General features: G+C 29.1%; 2 protein-coding genes across 4 annotated transcripts; one reads left to right on the forward strand and one right to left on the reverse strand.

Annotated features, from left to right (window-relative positions):
- The first annotated feature begins 664 nt into the window (after positions 1-664).
- mtm (phosphatidylinositol-3-phosphate phosphatase) lies at positions 665-5,629 on the forward strand. Of its 3 annotated transcripts, none has more exons than XM_011056260.2 (10): positions 665-868; positions 1,451-1,679; positions 1,766-1,873; positions 2,180-2,632; positions 2,733-3,180; positions 3,271-3,446; positions 3,955-4,062; positions 4,136-4,320; positions 4,392-4,596; positions 4,689-5,629. In XM_011056260.2, exons 2-10 carry the CDS (start codon positions 1,554-1,556, stop codon positions 4,839-4,841), a joined length of 1,962 nt encoding a protein of 653 aa, XP_011054562.1. In that variant the 5' UTR covers positions 665-868; positions 1,451-1,553; the 3' UTR covers positions 4,842-5,629. The 3 variants fall into 3 exon arrangements, with proteins under 3 accessions (XP_011054562.1, XP_011054564.1, XP_011054563.1); XM_011056261.2 differs by lacking the exon at positions 665-868 and adding an exon at positions 875-1,021; XM_011056262.2 differs by lacking the exon at positions 1,766-1,873 and having other exon boundaries at positions 670-868.
- LOC105146175 (nose resistant to fluoxetine protein 6) lies at positions 5,125-16,820 on the reverse strand. The gene is given in 14 exon segments (XM_011056258.2): positions 5,125-5,211; positions 5,213-5,359; positions 5,434-5,576; positions 6,852-7,026; positions 8,690-8,819; positions 8,887-8,982; positions 9,064-9,143; positions 9,317-9,482; positions 9,680-9,893; positions 9,992-10,216; positions 10,542-10,642; positions 10,774-10,967; positions 12,316-12,560; positions 16,195-16,820. Coding segments are annotated over 14 exon segments (2,187 nt in total). The 5' UTR covers positions 16,427-16,820; the 3' UTR covers positions 5,125-5,172.
- Positions 16,821-19,092: the final 2,272 nt, after the last annotated feature.

Raw genomic sequence — 19,092 nt, forward strand, 5'->3', positions numbered from 1 at the left:
ATATTTCATTAATTAAAAATGTATTATTGATAAAATGCGCAACAATGATATATATTATGATATATACCGAACTATCGAGTTAATATAAGTTAACAGAATCGAGGTACAGACTGCTTTAGTTATTATTAGTTTTTGACTTTCTTAATATTATGAATCTTATTAAAGTATAAAATATAATAAAAAAATACGAATAAAAAGCGTATAAAATAAAATAAATACGTGGAACAAATGAAACGGACTGTTTTTTTATTTTATATAATTGTACATACTTAGATTTCTTTAAATATATTAGGTGTACAAATTCGGTGCCTTCATCGAGTCAAAAGGTCAAAACTGCTAAATTGCTTCCGCATTTGTTATTTGCCCAAAAGAAGATGTAAAGTCATCGAAAACAATGGAGATTATTTCGAGTATTAAATGTGTACTTGTCTTTGTGTGAGTAACTCTGAATTATGGAAAAAAAAGCATTGAATTAATTTGTACCTAATATTTTTCAAAAGACCTATAAAATAACTTTATTATATTGTATATGTATGTAGAAATAAAAACGTAGTATATTTAAAAATTATCTTAATTTTTATTTATTATATAAAACAAATAGTAATTTTACAAAATAATGAAAATGGAAATATATTGAAAAAACATTAGATATTTAGAAAGTCTAAATACACGTTTTTTAATTTAATTGTTTTTTCACTTGGCGGTGAGACGTTCCAGAACAGGTGCACTATGTACACGAAGTTGAGGAGAGGCAGCACAGCGTCACCTGTCGACGATCGCGTGCAAAATGGCCGCGTCTGTCAAAAATACGTTGCACTGACAGGAGCAAACGCTACGGGATACATTACATAAATATAAAGCGAAGCAGGTTCGTATCCGGTGCATCGCATGGGCCTTAATACGGCTGAAATTTTTGCACGTTTCCGAGGACAATAAAGCGAATCCGTACACCTCTGGGCGTGGCACGACATGATTCGCTCCCAATTCCGGTTGTATCGTACTCTTAAATTCTTTTTTCGTCGTAAGTTTTCTGTGAAAGTATGTGCCGTTTTTATCGCGTTCCAATGATTCCATCGTTAGTTTATTAATTAAGATTATTTTGTCGTTATATTATTACGAGCGCTGCGAACTTTGTGAGGTTATGTCATAGAGACAGATGTCAAGATCCTAACACAGAAAATTTATTTAAATATGACATTGTTTATATATTTTTTTATGTGTTTTGATATGTTTTATATATCCGAAATATATTTGAACAATATTTATTAATAGATATATTTAGAAATATGAAGACATATATTCTATCTGATTAAATATTTAGAAAGTTTATTGTTATTTTAATTCTATTAATTTAAGAGTTTTGAACTTAATATTAACTTAAAAATGGTTAACTGTGTTGGCACTTTTTAAATTAATTACCATGCATCTAATTATAATTGATTGTGTACAGGTGCAGATGGTTTATATAATCATAGATAACAGTGAATGAAGATGTAAACAAGAATGTTGCAACGAAAGTAGAGAATTTGAAACTTCTCATCTTTAATACAAGTATGGAAAAGAGAGGCAGTGCAGAACTTCTGGGTACAGAACAAAGCAATTCGAAGAATGCCAGTTCAGATTCTCTCAACTCAGACAGCAAGAGCAGTTCGCTTAATTCAAAAATGGGCCAGGAATCGGTATAAAGCAGAATTTATTTGATTATAATATTGATAACATAATACATTACTATTTAAATCTCGAGTGAATCTATAAATTTCTTTAGGAGAGTTGGGAAAAAGCTTCACATTCAAAAAGTTTTTCTTCAAGCTCCACTTCAACAGATAATAATATAGTCTCTGCTTTAGAGGCTAAAAAAGATAATCAAGTAAAAGTGAGTTTGTAGTGAATGCTTAAGTACAACACAGTTCTTACTTTTATTTATGTCATTATGGCATTTTTGTTGATACAAATATTCAATGATAATCCATGAATAGTAAAATATTTTTGTTAAAATATGATGTTCTGTTGTGTAAAATATTTTCCTATTATTTCACTTTTACTTTGCAACATATTTACTGTTGTTGCCTTTTATTTCTGTTGAAGTTGTAGAAAAAATAAAAAATTTTTCTTCTATCTATATAAAATTTACTATTACACAATATTTTCATTTGGTTACTTATATTGCTATTTTGATTAGAATTTGTCTGGAGGAGATACGGGACCACCACTCTTGAATGGAGAACGAGTGCAAGGCATTGCACATGAAGTTACCTATTTGTGTCCTTATTCGGGGCCTGCTAGAGGGATCCTTAGTGTTACAAATTACAAGCTTCATTTTCGTAGTATAGATCGAGAAACGCCTTATGTCGTCGAAGTGCCGTTGGGGGTCGTTAGTCGAATTGAAAAAGTCGGCGGTGCATCGAGTAGAGGAGAAAATTCTTATGGAATCGAGGTGTTTTGTAAAGATATGAGGAATCTCAGATTTGCTCATAAACAGGAAAACCATTCCAGACGAGACGTATTTGAAAAACTACAACAGTATTCTTTTCCATTATCTCACAAGTTACCTCTTTTTGCCTTTGAATACTCTGAGACTTTTTCTGAAAATGGTTGGAACGTTTACGAACCTATTGCAGAATTAAAAAGAATGGTATATATTAAAAGGCATATCTCGTGTAGAATTTGAAAAAACTTTAATGATATTATAACAGTTTGTTCAAAACTTTATATCACTTCTCGTTGAATTTCAGGGTGTAAATAACGATATGTGGAAAATATCAAAAATCAATGATACGTATTCGCTATGCGACAGTTATCCAGCTGTCTGGGCAGTACCTGCTGCAGCAACCGACGAGGATCTTCAAGCCTCTGCGTCTTTTAGAAGTAGAGGTAGACTTCCGGTTCTCTCATGGATTCATCCAGAAAGCCAAGCGACGATAACTCGTTGTGCTCAGCCATTAGTTGGTGTTGGCGGCAAACGAAGTCGCGAGGACGAGAGATATGTGCAATTGATAATGGATGCTAACGCACAAAGTCATAAACTCTTTATAATGGATGCGCGACCGATGCCAAACGCGATAGCGAATAAAGCGAAAGGTGGTGGATACGAAAGCGAAGATGCTTATCAGAATGCAGAATTAGTCTTTCTCGATATTCACAATATACATGTCATGAGAGAAAGTCTCAGAAAATTAAAAGGTATCAGATTTGTCAAAAAAAAATTAAATTTGATAAATATATTAATGTAACATTTTCTTTTTTTTTTAATTTACGTTTGATTTATTTCAGAATTATGTTTCCCCACAATTGACGAGGCTCGATGGCTGTCAGGTATAGAATCAACAATGTGGCTTAAGCATATCAAATGTGTTCTTGCTGGAGCTGTAAGAATTGTGGACAAAGTTGAAAATCATAAAACTTCAGTCCTAGTCCACTGTTCTGACGGTTGGGACCGAACAGCACAAGTAAATATTTAATTCTTATTGACTTTTATTAAAAGATTTTTTTTTATTGTTTGATGAAAAAATATGTTTTTGAATATGAACTGAATGAAGAGTATGATATTTTTCGTTAATTGTTTTTATAGAAAATTAATTTTTACCTTATAATTTGTTAAATATAAAATTATTAGGTGTTGGAATTAATTCGTAGCGTTTTACAAGTGATGGGAAGTACTTTCATTAATGTATTTTTTAATGCTCATGTGAAATAAATAACATTCTTTCATTAAAAAACGCTACGAATTAATTCCAACACCTAATATATAAATAAATACAATTGCACGTTAAAATCTTAAAACTTATTCTTAAAAATATATTTCTTCACGTAACAATAAAACTAGGAAAATTCGGTAAATTATAACGATGTAAATTTTATATTCCGTATCGATCGATTATGACTATCGATGAGTATATATGAAAGATAAAAATTACAATGTTTATTATACGTATTTATTGTTATTATCTTTTTTAGCTTACAGCTCTCGCGATGTTAATGTTAGATCCGTATTATAGAACCGTCAAAGGATTTGAGGTTTTAATAGAAAAAGAATGGCTTAGCTTTGGACATAAATTTCAACAGGTACATAGAACTTTCTTTAAATTTCAGTATTGTGTGATATTTCATTTGCTATAATTAATAATGATTTTTTTAGAGGATAGGCCATGGCGATGAACATCATAGCGATGCAGATAGATCGCCAGTATTTTTACAATTTATCGATTGCGTTTGGCAAATAATGCGACAATTTCCCAACGCTTTTGAATTCAACGAACATTTTTTAATTACCATTCTTGATCATCTTTACTCTTGTAGATTTGGCACGTTCTTGTTTAGCAGGTAAATATTTATAGGCGATTTGCATCTTATATTTTTATGTACATATATCATAATTGATATAATATTTATAGCGAACGCGAAAGAGTACAAGAACAAGTGAAGCAAAGAACAGTCTCTCTCTGGTCGCATACCAATAGTCAATTACCTCTTTATCTGAATCCTCTTTACCGATCCGGTACGAATTATCAGCTTGTTCTAATGCCAGTTGCTAGTATGCGATATATTAAACCGTGGAAAAGTTTGTATTGTAGATGGAACCCTAGTATGCGGCAACAGGTACATAAAAATATTTAATATAATTATTATGTTATATAGTTTACTAATTATAGAATGTCTTTGTTGAAATATCTGTTTTTACCTGCTTCAAGGATCCTGTCTATCAAAGAACAAGGGAGCTTCTAGTCTTAAAAGAGCAGCTCGAAAAGCAGCTGGAGGAAGGAAGACGCGAACAGGCCTCACGTGCGAATCGAGCCATTACCTCGCCGGCGCCACCCAGAATACATTCTCCAGTTCACATATAGCGCGCCATGGGGAACTATGACTTTAATAATTTGTAGTTTTGTAAATGAGCTGTAAACTCTTGATCTACTCCTTCGAGTACAAGATATTTTGACTGAAATTTGTGGATGCTATGTATAATACACCCACTTGATAAAAACGAATCTCGATTCGTGCGCATTTTTGCATTTTCAATGAATTAATCGCAACCGCACTTGCAACGTTTCCTTCTACATAATTCATGCAAATTGTACCCAGTTTATTTCATCGCAGTTGAATATGATTTCACACAAATGTATAGAGGCATAAACGTCTAAAAATTGATTTTATTTTATACGATTTTAATTACAATTATTACAATATTATAGTATTTCCATCACTATCATGTATGTGAAATTATAACTTCACATTCCTTATATTTCTTTTTGTTACGAGATTGGCTGAACATTCGCATTAATAAGATATACGGTGATTCTGCCATTAAAGACAATGCATATGCACAGATATAACTAATCCCAAAGTATCCAATGATCATAGCGCACTAAAAATGAAAATTGTGACAATAAGTGTATTTATTTTGTTTGAGGTTAGAGTTTTGATTGTTCGTGTACTTACCATGGACAGAAATTCAAAATGAGCAGATGTTTCATTATGCAAACGAATCGAATGTATAATAAAAGGATTTAAAAGGTAAGCGCAGTATGTAAGTCTACTAAGAGGAATCCAGATTTTGCATGTTAACAGCTCCTTAACGATGCCTGTAATAAAGTCAAGCGTTTGATAAGAATAAAATTTTTTTTCTAAATTATAACATTCTGTTATGATTTATTATTGTCTATTATATATATACAAAAATGCTTATTAAGCCTTGTGTCCATGATGTTAAAATTCACTCCGAAATCTCAGAAGCATTTCTACCATCAGGGCCAAGACTTTAAAGTAGTTTAAAGTATTAAATTAAAAAAATAGGATTAAATAGAATATTATACGAATAATATAACAATTTATTTATGTTGATATGATATAAAATTTATCTATTTATATTGTCAAAAAGGAAAGGCTACGAGTCAAAGCTAGTTGTTAAATGTTAATGATTAATCTATTTTTAATATTTATCAGTCCACATAAACATTAAATCATACAAACGTTTCAACCTTCATCAAGTCATCGTCAATATAAAATATAATAATTCAACTAATTGAAAAGGAAGATAAAAAGAATAAAGAAGACTCGCAATGTAAATCGGTTACACAATAGATAAATTTAAATATTAAATATTTATAGCATTGATTTTTTTAAAAAATATATGTAAATTCGTATTCTCTTTCGATGAAAGAATCAAGAATATGATTAAAATTTTCCAGCATAAATTGTAAATGGTAATAGAATTTATTTTTCACTGCAATATATCATTTGGAAAAACATCTAATAAAAATCCATTATCATTATAAATTTGTTTCAGTAAATGGATGCCGATTTTGCAGTAAACTTTATATACAGTTTACAAATTTCTCAGTCCATACAATTGCAGTAGATTCACAATTTTCCTCAATAGTACATTTTTTTTAATTATCCTTTGATAAATTAATCATCTTTCAAACGTAATGCAGAACAATGATTGTGATCATGCGACCTTGTTGGATATTCTTAATCCTTCTATCGAAAGAGAATACGAATTTACAAATATTTTTAGTATTAATGCCATCATAAATGTTTTATATTTAAATTATCTATTATGTAACCGATTTATATTACGACTCTTTTATATTTATTTCTCTATTTTTATTCTCAATTAGTTTAAATATTATGTTTTACACTGAGGATGAGCTGATAAAGGTTAAAACATTTGCATGATTTAATGTTTATATCGACTAAGAGATAACTATTAAAGATAGATTAATCATTAGCACTTAATAACTAACTTTGACTCATAGTCTTTTCTTTCTGGCAATTTTTTATTTTTAAAAAATTCTTGAGTCAGAATATTTTTATTATTTTTTATCTATTTAATACTATTATTAAATCGGACTGACCTCCATGCTCAGTACAACACACTATTACAATCCATGCTATGCCTATGGCCCAAACTGTTCTACTTATTGCAACATAGATAGCAGTAGACAGAACAGATATCTGTCGTTTGTAAAGGCCAAATAACACGAAAATGTTGCAAGCAGCACCAAGAGTCCAATATAAAATTATAGTACTCTGAAATTTATGCATTTTATTTAAAATGTTGTATATTAAAACAGGTCAACTGATATAGATCTTAACAATTTTCAGCAATTTTAGCGATTTATTTTCATCAAGATATTAAGAATAATTTGGATGTGGGTTAAATAATTCTTTTATACATTTATATTTTCTATATAAATTGTGGTTTTCAGCTGTGTATTGAACTGTAAAGTGAGAAATGTCAGTGTATTAATTTATAAATGATTAATTCGTATACAGAGTGGGGAAGAAGTACGGAAACCCTGAAAAATATTAGTTTTATTACAAAAAAGTATTTCGGATAAAAGTTGTAAGATTTAAAAAGATTTATTTACTGGTCTTATTAGTTTGTCCTTTGGAAATTGTTTCTCTTATCTTTATTTTTAGTGTAAAAGTCCTGATTTTGACAAATTATTTTATGCAAAAATGGCTTAATCCATTTTAAATGTGATACTGTACGTTTTTTTGGTTGTTGTCCAGATAGCAAGTTACGTCATTTTGACGTCAAATGACGTCATTTTGACGGCTTGCTACAGAGTGAACACGATGCAATAATGCATTTAGCTCTGATATACGCCTTAAGAAATTTTGAGTTCAAGATCGATTTTAGCAAGGTTCCAAGCGTCCAAATGAGTCGTTTATTTATCGTTTAATTATCGTTACTCTCTTCAAATTGTAGGTTTGTTCACTCAGAACAAGATCCAAGCATGAGCGCATTTTCCCGGGACTTTCTACAGAGCCTTTAAAAGTTGCATTTAACATTATAAAATGTTTTTAAGAAAAAAATTTATTTACAAGTTCTAAAGTATATTTTTAATTAAATCATTTTTTTTGTATTATGTACTCATTTCATTTTCTAATAAACAGTTTTATTGTTAAATTGAGGCATTTGATTTGAGGATGTCAAAATCACAAAATGATATACGTTAGAACTTGTTGAAAAAAATTTTTTCTATTTTTAAAAACGTTTTATAATCAAGTTAAATGCAACTCTTAAAGGCCCTGAAAAAGCAACTGGATCTTGTTTTGAGAACAGATCTACAATTTAAGGGGAGTAATAATCCATTGGAACCTTGCAAAAATTGATCTTAAACTTAAAATTTGGTTATTTTTACACATTAATCGAGCTGTATTTTTTAAGGCGTATGTCGTAGAGCTAAATGAATTATTGTATCGTGTTTAGCGACCAAAAAAACATAGAGTATCACAATTAAAATATAGATTGAGCCATTCTTGCATCAAATCAAACATACATTAAGGAAAATCAAAACTTTGATTTAAAAATCGTTCACTAACGATCTCTAAATCTTAATATATTTTGATAAAAATTTAGATTCTTTATTAGTATTCTTTTGACATAAAATGGAAGTTTTTGAACTGAGGCTGATTAAAATTTTTTATTCTTGTCAGTCTAATATCTTTGTATGTATGTATGTATAATTGCAGATATGATTTAAAAATTAGCTACTGTTAAACTTTTGTAAAAATTAATTTGATATTAGTCCATGATTTATAATTATGGATATTTCAAATCCGCGTTCTGCATAATTAAAAATAACAATCTAAATTTTATTAATCGGTAGCTTACATACTCCATAACTCCAACAATTAGTTACATCAAATTCTTTTATGTAAAGATAAATATTATATATTTTACCTTTTTCAAGACTATTTTTCTGTTAAATCTTTTTATAATGTAACCTGTAATCATTCCAATAATATATGGACCAATTCGAATCCATGGAGGGAAGTAGAGGACATCTAGAAGTCTGTACTGTTCATCTAAACTGTAATAATATAAAAGTATTTAATTATTTAAATAATTCGTAATTAATCAGATGCTTTGCAACTTACGTCGGAACATATTCATAAATGTATGAGATATAACCGCTTAAGATAACTGAGGCTATCAAAATTGTACCTAGTATAACAACAGCCACGTAAAAATATCTGAAATTTGTAGCTTTTATTTATTCCAATACATGCGTTGAAAATATGTAACATTCTACAGTGAACGATCGTTTAACTTACACAGTTGATAGAATTAAAAGCGCCAGACCGATTATAAAGAATTGCATATCACTGGATAGATACCAACTCCAAGACAAGCACTACAAAAAAATTTCTCTCAATATAATTCGGAATAAGGAGTCTCTCTTGAGTGTATGATGCCAGAATGATATTATAATTAAAGCTATATTCCAAAATTTACTGCCGTTTACGTTACTATAGATTTTCAGTACTGACAGTATATTTTGGAACCAGCCTAAATTGGCATTCGTACCATCGTATTATGATTAAACAGATTATTTATGTACAAGATATTTCTCCACCAATATTTCGCGCAAGTTTCGTGCAATCTTTCTTCAACGTAAAATTGCGAAGTCTTGTCGTACCAAGTTGAGTTTAATTGCACTATTCCTATCATTATTATATAAGTTGGTGTCAACCTTAAAACAAATTTCTAGATTTAATTTTAAAAACTATAGAGAAAGCAATTATTATTATTATCTGGCTCATTGTTAAATTGAATTTTTTAATCGCATTCTGTGTTATTTTGCTTATTACTGTACCATTGATGCTGTCATGCTTACAGCGTCGTCTTTGTTTATTGTTCGCGTGAATCAAGATAACGTTAGAAACGTACCGGATATATCTCTTTATTATGCTGACAAAGAACTCATTTAGCTTCTCTCTGTAATGAATCGGCTTAATTTTTTCCTTGTCTGTTTTATGCTTTAAATACACGTAAGCCAATAAAAATCCGCTTAAAAAGAAATAAGTGTCAACCGCTATACTTGCGTTGCTTATCACTTGAATGGAGATACCTTCGGCGAATCTCAACGTCCATATTTTATTGTCTACATATGTGAAACGATGTTTGTTATGCATGGAAAAATATCGAACGATCAAGAGGCGTAAATAATCAGTTCTAGAATTTTTGTCTCAGTACACTTACCGAGATAGTCCGTCGTGTAAAATATGGTGTGAGCTATAATTATCCAAAGCATGGTCAGAAATCTTATGCCGTGAATGACGGCTATTGCTTCGGTGTCCAATTTTGTGTTAAATATTATCTTCGTACTTGTGTAAACGGAGAAACACATTAATACATTCCCGATTCTACTTTTCTCACGTGAAGACGACAAATCTGTCATTTGCATCTCGACCGCGTTTTCTACATCTAAATAACAATTCAGAATCTGTATTGATTAAAAATTGCGAAGGATGCATACCGCGGCGAAGATAAGAAAACTATTAACAAGCAAACAATTCGAAAAAGAGATGTTGCACTATAGGAATAAATAATATACGAGAGAAAAAATTTTTTTTTGCATTTTAAAGTTTTATTAAAATAATGATTCCAATTTAGTAAAAAAGTTTTCATGTGTAAAACGTGAGCGTGATTTTCTTTTGGAATACCAGGAATATAACAAAATTAGTATTACGAATAGTTCACCGAAGAGAGAAGTTCAAAAAATTTTACAATTAGTTAGACATATACTTACTAACGACAATTTTAGCATTTGCTTTTAAATATGTTTGATATATGAATATATCGTATATTGTACCGCTTATCATCATGACAAAGGTAAGCACTAAAACAACACTGAAATGATAAAATTAATATTTGCAGATATCTCTTTCATCGCTTTCTCAAACTCTTGGAAGAGATATGAAAATTTAACGTCTATTATTATTTTATTTGTAATTTTTTATTGTCTATGTTTTTTGATATACCATATGAGGGGTGTCGCACCACTTAACAGCCATTGGTGATCGTCCTTTAAATTTTTTACCTGGATCAGGCTGAGATCCATAGAATAGAGATCATTGATTAAAAGAATTCTGTCTCTAAATATTCTTTCTAGAATGAAACTTATATTATTCATGGAACAGGATGCGGGTAAACAGAGGCCGAGCGTAATCAGATCCTAAAATATATATATAATTTTCTATATACAGCATATATAAAAAATATCGGAACCTCTCGAAATATCTCGAAACATATAAGTTTTATAAAAAAAAATATTCCAGGTAAAAAGTTGTAAAGTTTAAAAAAATTTATTAACACTAAAAATAAAAATAAAAGTAACAACTTTCAAAGGCTACAATGTTATCAAGATCATGAACAACATTTAAAAGATTTTATATCAGTTAGATATCTTAGATAATAAGTAATTAACTAATGCCGGCGATACGATAACATTCAAGTCATAGAACTCAAAAAGTACTCCAAGAAAAAAAAATTTTGTTATAGTGTTTTGAGAAGTTTTTGAAATAGGTTAAGAATATAATATGTAATAAAAATGGGAGTTTTCATTTAAAAAAATGTAACTTTGATCTAATCTTGGTAACGCCATCCAAAGTCAAATAATTAATAAGATCAATGAATAGATCTTTTTAACTCCTACAACTTTTGTTTGAAACAAAAAATTTAAGATATATTGTCTTGGTTTTGTCTTGATTCAAGACAAAACCAAGACAAGATGTCTTAAATTTTTTGATCTTGATGAAACTATTACTGTACAATTAATGCATATCTGATTTTTTGTATACAGATTATATAACGTACATAGTACATTTTGAATTTGTTTTGCGTATTTGCATTATTAGATATACGTATTAGATATATAATTTATATATTTAATATGTATCGAATATATATATCATATGTATTTGATATGTAACGTAAATTATATATCTATTGAGACATTCCTCGTAAACGTCTGGTATTCATACGAATTGCTACGTATCTAATATATAGCAATATTTCAAATTTCATATACCTATTATGTATTTAAAATCTAAAATGCTGTGCGGATAATGTATATCTTTTTTTAGAACAAAAACCATTAATTTTATTTATCATTTTTCTATTTAATACATTTATTTATCATAAATAAATGTTAAATTAGTACTATTCAAATAAATAATTATTTAATACATTTTTCCAATGTAAAAATAAAATTTATTAGATCATAATATAGAAAAATGCAGGAAGTGTTCGATTTAGGATTACATGACATATATTATTAAAATTGAACTTGAAATAAAAACTTAAAATCTATAATAAAAAACCCGATACTATTAAAAACACGATATACTTCCTGAAAAAAAAATGGTTCATATATAATTTATATATAATTATATACAAAATTGACATATTTTATATGCAATTTTATATAATTATATATAAAATATGTTCATATATATATATATATATATATATATATACATACTCTTTTTTTGAGTAGATAATCTCAAGAAGAAAGAACTTACTTCATTTGGTATATTGATGTGATACTGAAGAGTACTGTTGTGTCTGAGATAAGCGACGAAGTAATTCAATTGGAAAGGTGGGAACTCATTCTGCGGATTGCGGTATCTCGTGTTATTAACTATATGCCGTTTCGCGAACTCAAAGGGAGTCCTGTTCATTATATCGAAGCACTGGCTACGACTGCCCAGCCAAAAATTATTTCCATAAAGGAAACCTGATTTGAGTTCGCCACTAGAATCCAATGCTTGAAGAATACAAAAATACACAATTGTTATTTACGTAACAACATCTAATATAATATTTCTTATTCATTGCTACTTAAATACTGCGACTTTTATTAATTGCTGAAGACAGGATCATTGTCAATTGCAAAAGACAATTCTTAGATAACTCATATTATTTAGGTGTTTTTCAATTTCATTAATCAAATGTCGCAATGGGGTGTGTGGTGCGCGCGCGTGCGCGTGCGCTTCGCTATAATAGTCCCAATGATTATTACAAAACATAATTATATAATTTTAATATCACTTTGTGCATTATTATGCATTTTACAAATAACACTTGGAGAGATATAATAAAAAATAATAGTTAAATGTTGTAATAACAAATATGAAATATTTTTGTGACTAAAGTAATACTACGAAGGATAATTTTTAATTGCTCTATTTCGTAACTTTTACTAACTTTCACTCAGATCACTTCTTCATATAAACGATAGTGTTAAAAAATGTCAAAACTCGATGTATAAGGAATATATCTATTTGATTAATTGTGTACATAAGAGAGCGTGTACTTTCAGCTGTAATGTTCTCCAAACTACAGATATACCGCGCAATTTCATGAGATGTAGGATCCTCGAAATAAAATGAGAGAAAATTGTGCGGTGTTGTACGCGTAATAAACGCTTTTCTCTCGCATATGCAGTCAAGAAACTAGTTCCTTGTGTAACACGAAGAAAGTTGATTCTAGTACTAAGTGTTTAAACCGAAAGTTACGCGTGCGACACAATCACGGTAGTAATACATTTATGGAAAATATGTTGTATAATGTGTGAATAAATGAATTACGTCATCGGAATGCAACTTATACGTCCTGAGAACAGGTTGTTCTCCAGTCAAAAAAAAAAGATATTTGAAGTTTAAGTAACCAAAGTAATAAGTGCCACTTTTCAAGCTCGTAATTTTAACGATCTATTACATAGATTGCACATTTTAAGGCATGCGAATATATTTTAAAGAAACTTAAAAATTTGTAGCACAAAAATAAAATCGTTTCGATAACTCTTTGTATTGATACTATCTAAATGATAATTTGAAATCCCGATAAATCACCCTTTTATTAAATCAATTTTTTAAATCAATATATTAACTTAATTAATTGAATAAACTGAATTTACTACTTGAAATAAAAAGTTGGCTTATTTATTCTACGTAAGAATGTATATACAACTGTAATACTGTATATAATTTTTAGGAAATTACAATAAATATAAAACCTCTGACGATTAATTCAATATAAAAAGTAATTTGCAAAAGTAATTAGATGAGGCCAATGTGCAATAATATCGATATATAAGATATTTAAAATCTTTGAGATGCGCCGCGGTCATATTTCCCACTTATATCTAATAGCGTTTTTCATTGGCAGAACTGGTGCGCACTCAATGCACTTTAAAGCCATTGTATACAAATCGACGTAAAGATGTGCGTTTAAAAAAAATATAGAAACGAATTAAATCTCAAAATTCTCAATACATTTTATTGTGCTATTTGATAAAATATACATTGGGTATTAATTGAGATATCTCACTTTTACGTTCAGATTGGATTAGTATACAACAGCTTTAATATGCACTGAGTACGCACCAGTTCTGCCATTGAAAAACGTTATAAATGTTTAGATATCGACATAAGGATGGTTGCTATATTACATTTTAAGTATACGGCCTTTATAAAACGGCAAATGACCCGACATCCAACTTTGCTTTATATCCATATTATTGACTCAGCCGATTTCTGAAAGAGTAATTTCTGCATGGCAACAACAATTTGTAATTATTTGGTTTGTACTATGATGTGTCTTGTATACGTAAAGGCTATGATACACAAAAAATTTATACAGTAAAACATAAATAAGTAAATTAATTGGCCAAAATAGTAAAGACCATAAGGCCATAATGTGTCTACTATAATATGTGAGGGGAGTAAACTTGATAAATAAGAAGGTAAGAATAAGAAATTGACCGATCATATTCCATTAATTTTCTCACATTTCGCTGTGATTGAGCAAATTTGTTTATTTTTACTTTTTACACCATGCTTACTCTGCATATTGTAGACGACGCTTAACATAAGCAGCAGCAAATCCAACACTTTGATTCTCTTCGCAATACAAAATTTTTCATGTATAAATATGTATAAATATAGTTATATATAATTATATACATTCATGCGTAACAAATTTTTTACGGGTTATTGCATAAGTTTTTGTTTGTGTGTCATGGTTTTATCCATGATTAGTGTTCTTTAGTTATGTTATTGTGTTTTCCTCTTATGTATTAATTTATTTGATGACTGAGAATGGGGCTAAACAATTTTTTATGTATTAGGTGTTGGAATTAATTCGTAGCGTTTTACAAGTGATGGGAAGTACTTTCATTAATGTATTTTTTAATGCTCATGTGAAATAAATAACATTCTTTCATTAAAAACGCTACGAATTAATTCCAACACCTAATATAAATATGTATAAATATGTATAAACATATATAAATATTCATGAACATGTATCGTATATAAAATATGTCAATTTTTTATATAATTGTATACAATTATATATAATTATATATGAAATTTTTTTCTATGTTTTTATACATTCTTCTCTCTCTTTCTTTTGTAAAATTACTTTTAGTGTAATAGAATATTTGTAATGTGAAAACATACAAAATAATTAAAGGGATCATTTTTACTATTTGTTTTAGAAAAAAAATAAGTTTGGAAAAATGTAAAAAAATGCTCACACGCAATTATGTATAATTTTATATATAATTATATATAAGTAATTTTTTAAAATTTCTTCAAACTTGATTTTTTCTAAAACAAATAGTGTGAAAATTACTCTTTTAATTATTTTTAATGTTTTCACATTACTATTATTATTTCCATTACATTAAAATGTAATTTTATAAGAGGAAGAGGGATGTATGGACATATTTCATATAAAATTATGTATGTTTATGAATATTTATACATGTTGAATATAATATGTTTATACATATTTATATATATTTGTGTGGACTAATTTTTTATCGGGTAATTAGGAAGCTGAAACATCCTATCTTATGTATTAAACAATAAAGATATTAATTGAACAATTTTTGCTTAGGCCTTGATTATTCCTTTTTTAATATTATATACGAACCTACGATTTTTATCATTTTTTAAATAATCTTGATATATATAAATATATATTTAAAAAATTCTATAACTGAAAGTTTCGACTACAAACATAACAGATTCTACAAATATAACAATTTTTAATTTTGTGAGATAAATATAACAGATATATCTGAAACATTGAAATATTTTCGCTTATAGATACCTTAATTTATATCTTTATTAACGCCAGACAAAATTAAACACGACTCTTACAGTTGCAACATTGCAGTAATATTGAATGTTGCATCATATTGTAATATTTATTACAGCTATATAGCTACAAAATCGATTTAGTTTCAGAGTAACTCTTTAACGATAAAATAACTCGACATGAAATGAACGCAAGATTATTCTTGTGATTAACATTTTTGACTTTGCATTTATTTTATCGATCCGATAAATATCAAAAACCAATCATGATTAAGAATGAATTTTACTTACTCTTTAAGCCCCATAGCATCCGTTGATCGACAGCGTCTCGAAAATCTTGTAATTCCGTTGCACATGTTGCCGAACCGAGAAGACTAGCTCTCGAGGCGATGGCGTAAGCAGGTAATAAATGAATAATATTATTCTTGGAAAGTTCTTTAGAATTGTGAAATTGTGCAGAAACGCAAAATAATGTGACGAAATGACAGATATATGAAATAAACGTAAATCGCTGATGCGACATAATGCATGTTTTTGAACCCGAAAATTACAATTACTTTTACTTCCTCGTTAATGCAAACTGTGGTCTATATCGATTATAAAGTGATCAATTTTAGAAATATAAGAGTGAAATATAAAGAATTATTTTGCTCATGTAAAGAATTTCATTAATGCACAGATCTAGAATTATTTTCTTTATTGAAATAAAGAAGACACATTTTCTCGATGAATCGTATTAAAGAATCGTTAAATATAAATAATATCGTTGTTTATTAACTTCGTCCGTGCAAATGTTAACACAACGTTTTAGAGTTTTGTTAGAAAATGCTCCTCACTTGATTTGTATAAAGGAGATTAATATTGGTCAGCGAGATTCGACGATCGGGACAAGACTGGTCTATATAGGGAGAAGTTAGCGGATTTGGAAAGCGAAACGTCCTCCCCGACAACTTTTCCAACGTCGTGGCAGAGCCCCACCACGTTATGTGCACACCATCATACGAATACGCCGACATCTAGAATATAGCAATCTAATAAAAAACATTTTTTTAATGAAAAAAACCAATAAAATATTTTATAAATTTTTGTACTAAAGTTCTATGATTGTCTTATGACATTTAGAAATCGAATTAGTTATACTAAGTCGCACATTTTAAGATATCATAAGCCAATCACAGATTATACTTAAGCTAATATTAAATGTAATTGATTATCATCCTTATAATAAAAATGATTTTGATATCATAAAACGAAGAAAGAATCTTTTTCATAATTTAGGGGTTTAAAAAGAACCATTTTTTAGATTCTCTGTGTTGTTTTGATATACTAAAGGCGGAATTCAAATGTTGCTTGAAATCTGTCTTAAAGTAGTCTTTGTCAAGATGACAGATGTATTGATTGTGTATAAAAAATGAAAAATTTAAAAGTGATTGGATAGCATAAAAAACATCAGTTGAAAAAATTAACAGTGGCTCAACAGAAAAAGCAGTTTTGCAATTGTTGTAAAATTCTGTAATATGATAGATTTTATTCTTTAATTTCTCACTGGATTTAAATATATTGAATACAGCCAATGTGTGAAAAAATGAACTGAATATACTCAAAAATTTTTCTAAAATTAATAAAAAATATAGTAGTAATTGTAGATATCCATATAGCACTGATTATTGCGGAAAATTTTTAGATATGTTTCAATCTTTCACATGTCATGTGCAATAATTCTGAAAGAATTCTGCAATATGTCATATGAAATGTTTTAACCGAAATATTTCTAAAATCTATCACATATATAATAAATTGAAAAATATATTTAAACAGAACAAAAAATCATCATTAAATGGCTTTAAAATGTATTATATATATTTATTTTAGGGATATATTTATATATATTTTATATATTATATATATTTATATATATATTACATATAGATAAGGTATAATATAATATTATATTTATGTATCATTAGATATAATTGTATATAATATTCATTTTTTTATATAAATTTAAATTTTATGAATTTTATATAATTATATCTGACACATTTCCACTGCACATATAAATATTTATATTCTAAATATTTCATTGCATATACTAGCTTGAAATCAAAATTTCCTCCAGCAATCTTCAGAAAATTCAATACAACTGTATTCATCCAACGTTATATTTCCCCGTCAAAGGTACTCTCCAGCGACCTGCACGCACTTTGCCAGCGCTGCTCCCGCTCTCGAAACCGTTCTGGACTCTTATTATTGTTAAGCCATCAGAGCCGTCTTTCGATTTTACCTCCTTTCGGCTGTTAAAACGCGTTCCCCGCAGGTTTTTGAGTCGATCGAACAGAAAAAAGCTCCTGAGCCATATCGGATTAATTCGTCTGGCTGTTGGATGGTATTCCATTCCGTTGTTGCAAACTCGTTGTTGCAAATTCAACTCCATTTTTAAAACTGTAAAAAATCGAAAACACGCGCAGAGGTAGATGTATTCAAGACGACGTAATTTTTACAAATGTCAAGCTATGGCGACAAAATTTGATGGAAATGTCAATGATAGATGTGGCAACCTACCCAAAAAAAAGAACTCAAATCAGCTGACTCAGAGCATCACTTGGTGGTCTTTTCCGGAAACTTTTTGATCAAGCTGGTATATATAATTATATAAGAAGTATGTCCATATACATGTTCATACATCACTTTTTTTTGTAAAATTATTTTTTAGTGTAATAAAAATAATAATGATGTGAAAACATAAAAAATAATTAAAAGAATAATTTTTTTAGTTTTGGAAAAAATCAAGTTTGGTGAAAGTGGAGTATGTTTATACATATTTATGCATATTCATGTGCATGAAAAATTTTTTATCATTTGTTCCTCTTCAACTCGATGATTTTCTCGTCTATCTCTGGTAAGGCTAACAACAAATCGTAATCTGCACTGCATTATGGTCATCTTTTGTCAGGTTAACAATAAATCGTAATCTGCATATCGACTTGGTACTGTTGATAGAAAGATACTAAGGAGAGAGGAAGGGAAAAAAGAAAGAGAGAGAGAGATAAAGAGAGGGAGGAGAAGGAGAGAGAGGGGGTGAGGGAGAGGGAGAGAAAGGGAGAGGGGGAGAGGGAGGGGGAGAGAGAAAGAGAGAGTAGTTTAAATTTATAATTTAAAAAAATTCTCCTTTTCGAACGCCGAGCGGCA

This window comes from Acromyrmex echinatior, chromosome 3, assembly GCF_024713525.1.
Source record: "Acromyrmex echinatior isolate Ae372 chromosome 3, ASM2471352v2, whole genome shotgun sequence".
Lineage (NCBI taxonomy): Eukaryota > Metazoa > Arthropoda > Insecta > Hymenoptera > Formicidae > Acromyrmex > Acromyrmex echinatior.

Bases quoted from the DNA above. Each gene is read 5' to 3' on its own strand.
- mtm (XM_011056260.2), top strand. From the start codon at position 1,554: ATGGAAAAGAGAGGCAGTGCAGAACTTCTGGGTACAGAACAAAGCAAT. The intron at 1,874-2,179 runs GTGAGTTTGTAG...TATTTTGATTAG, and splicing joins AAAAAGATAATCAAGTAAAA to AATTTGTCTGGAGGAGATAC. The intron at 4,321-4,391 runs GTAAATATTTAT...TAATATTTATAG, and splicing joins GGCACGTTCTTGTTTAGCAG to CGAACGCGAAAGAGTACAAG.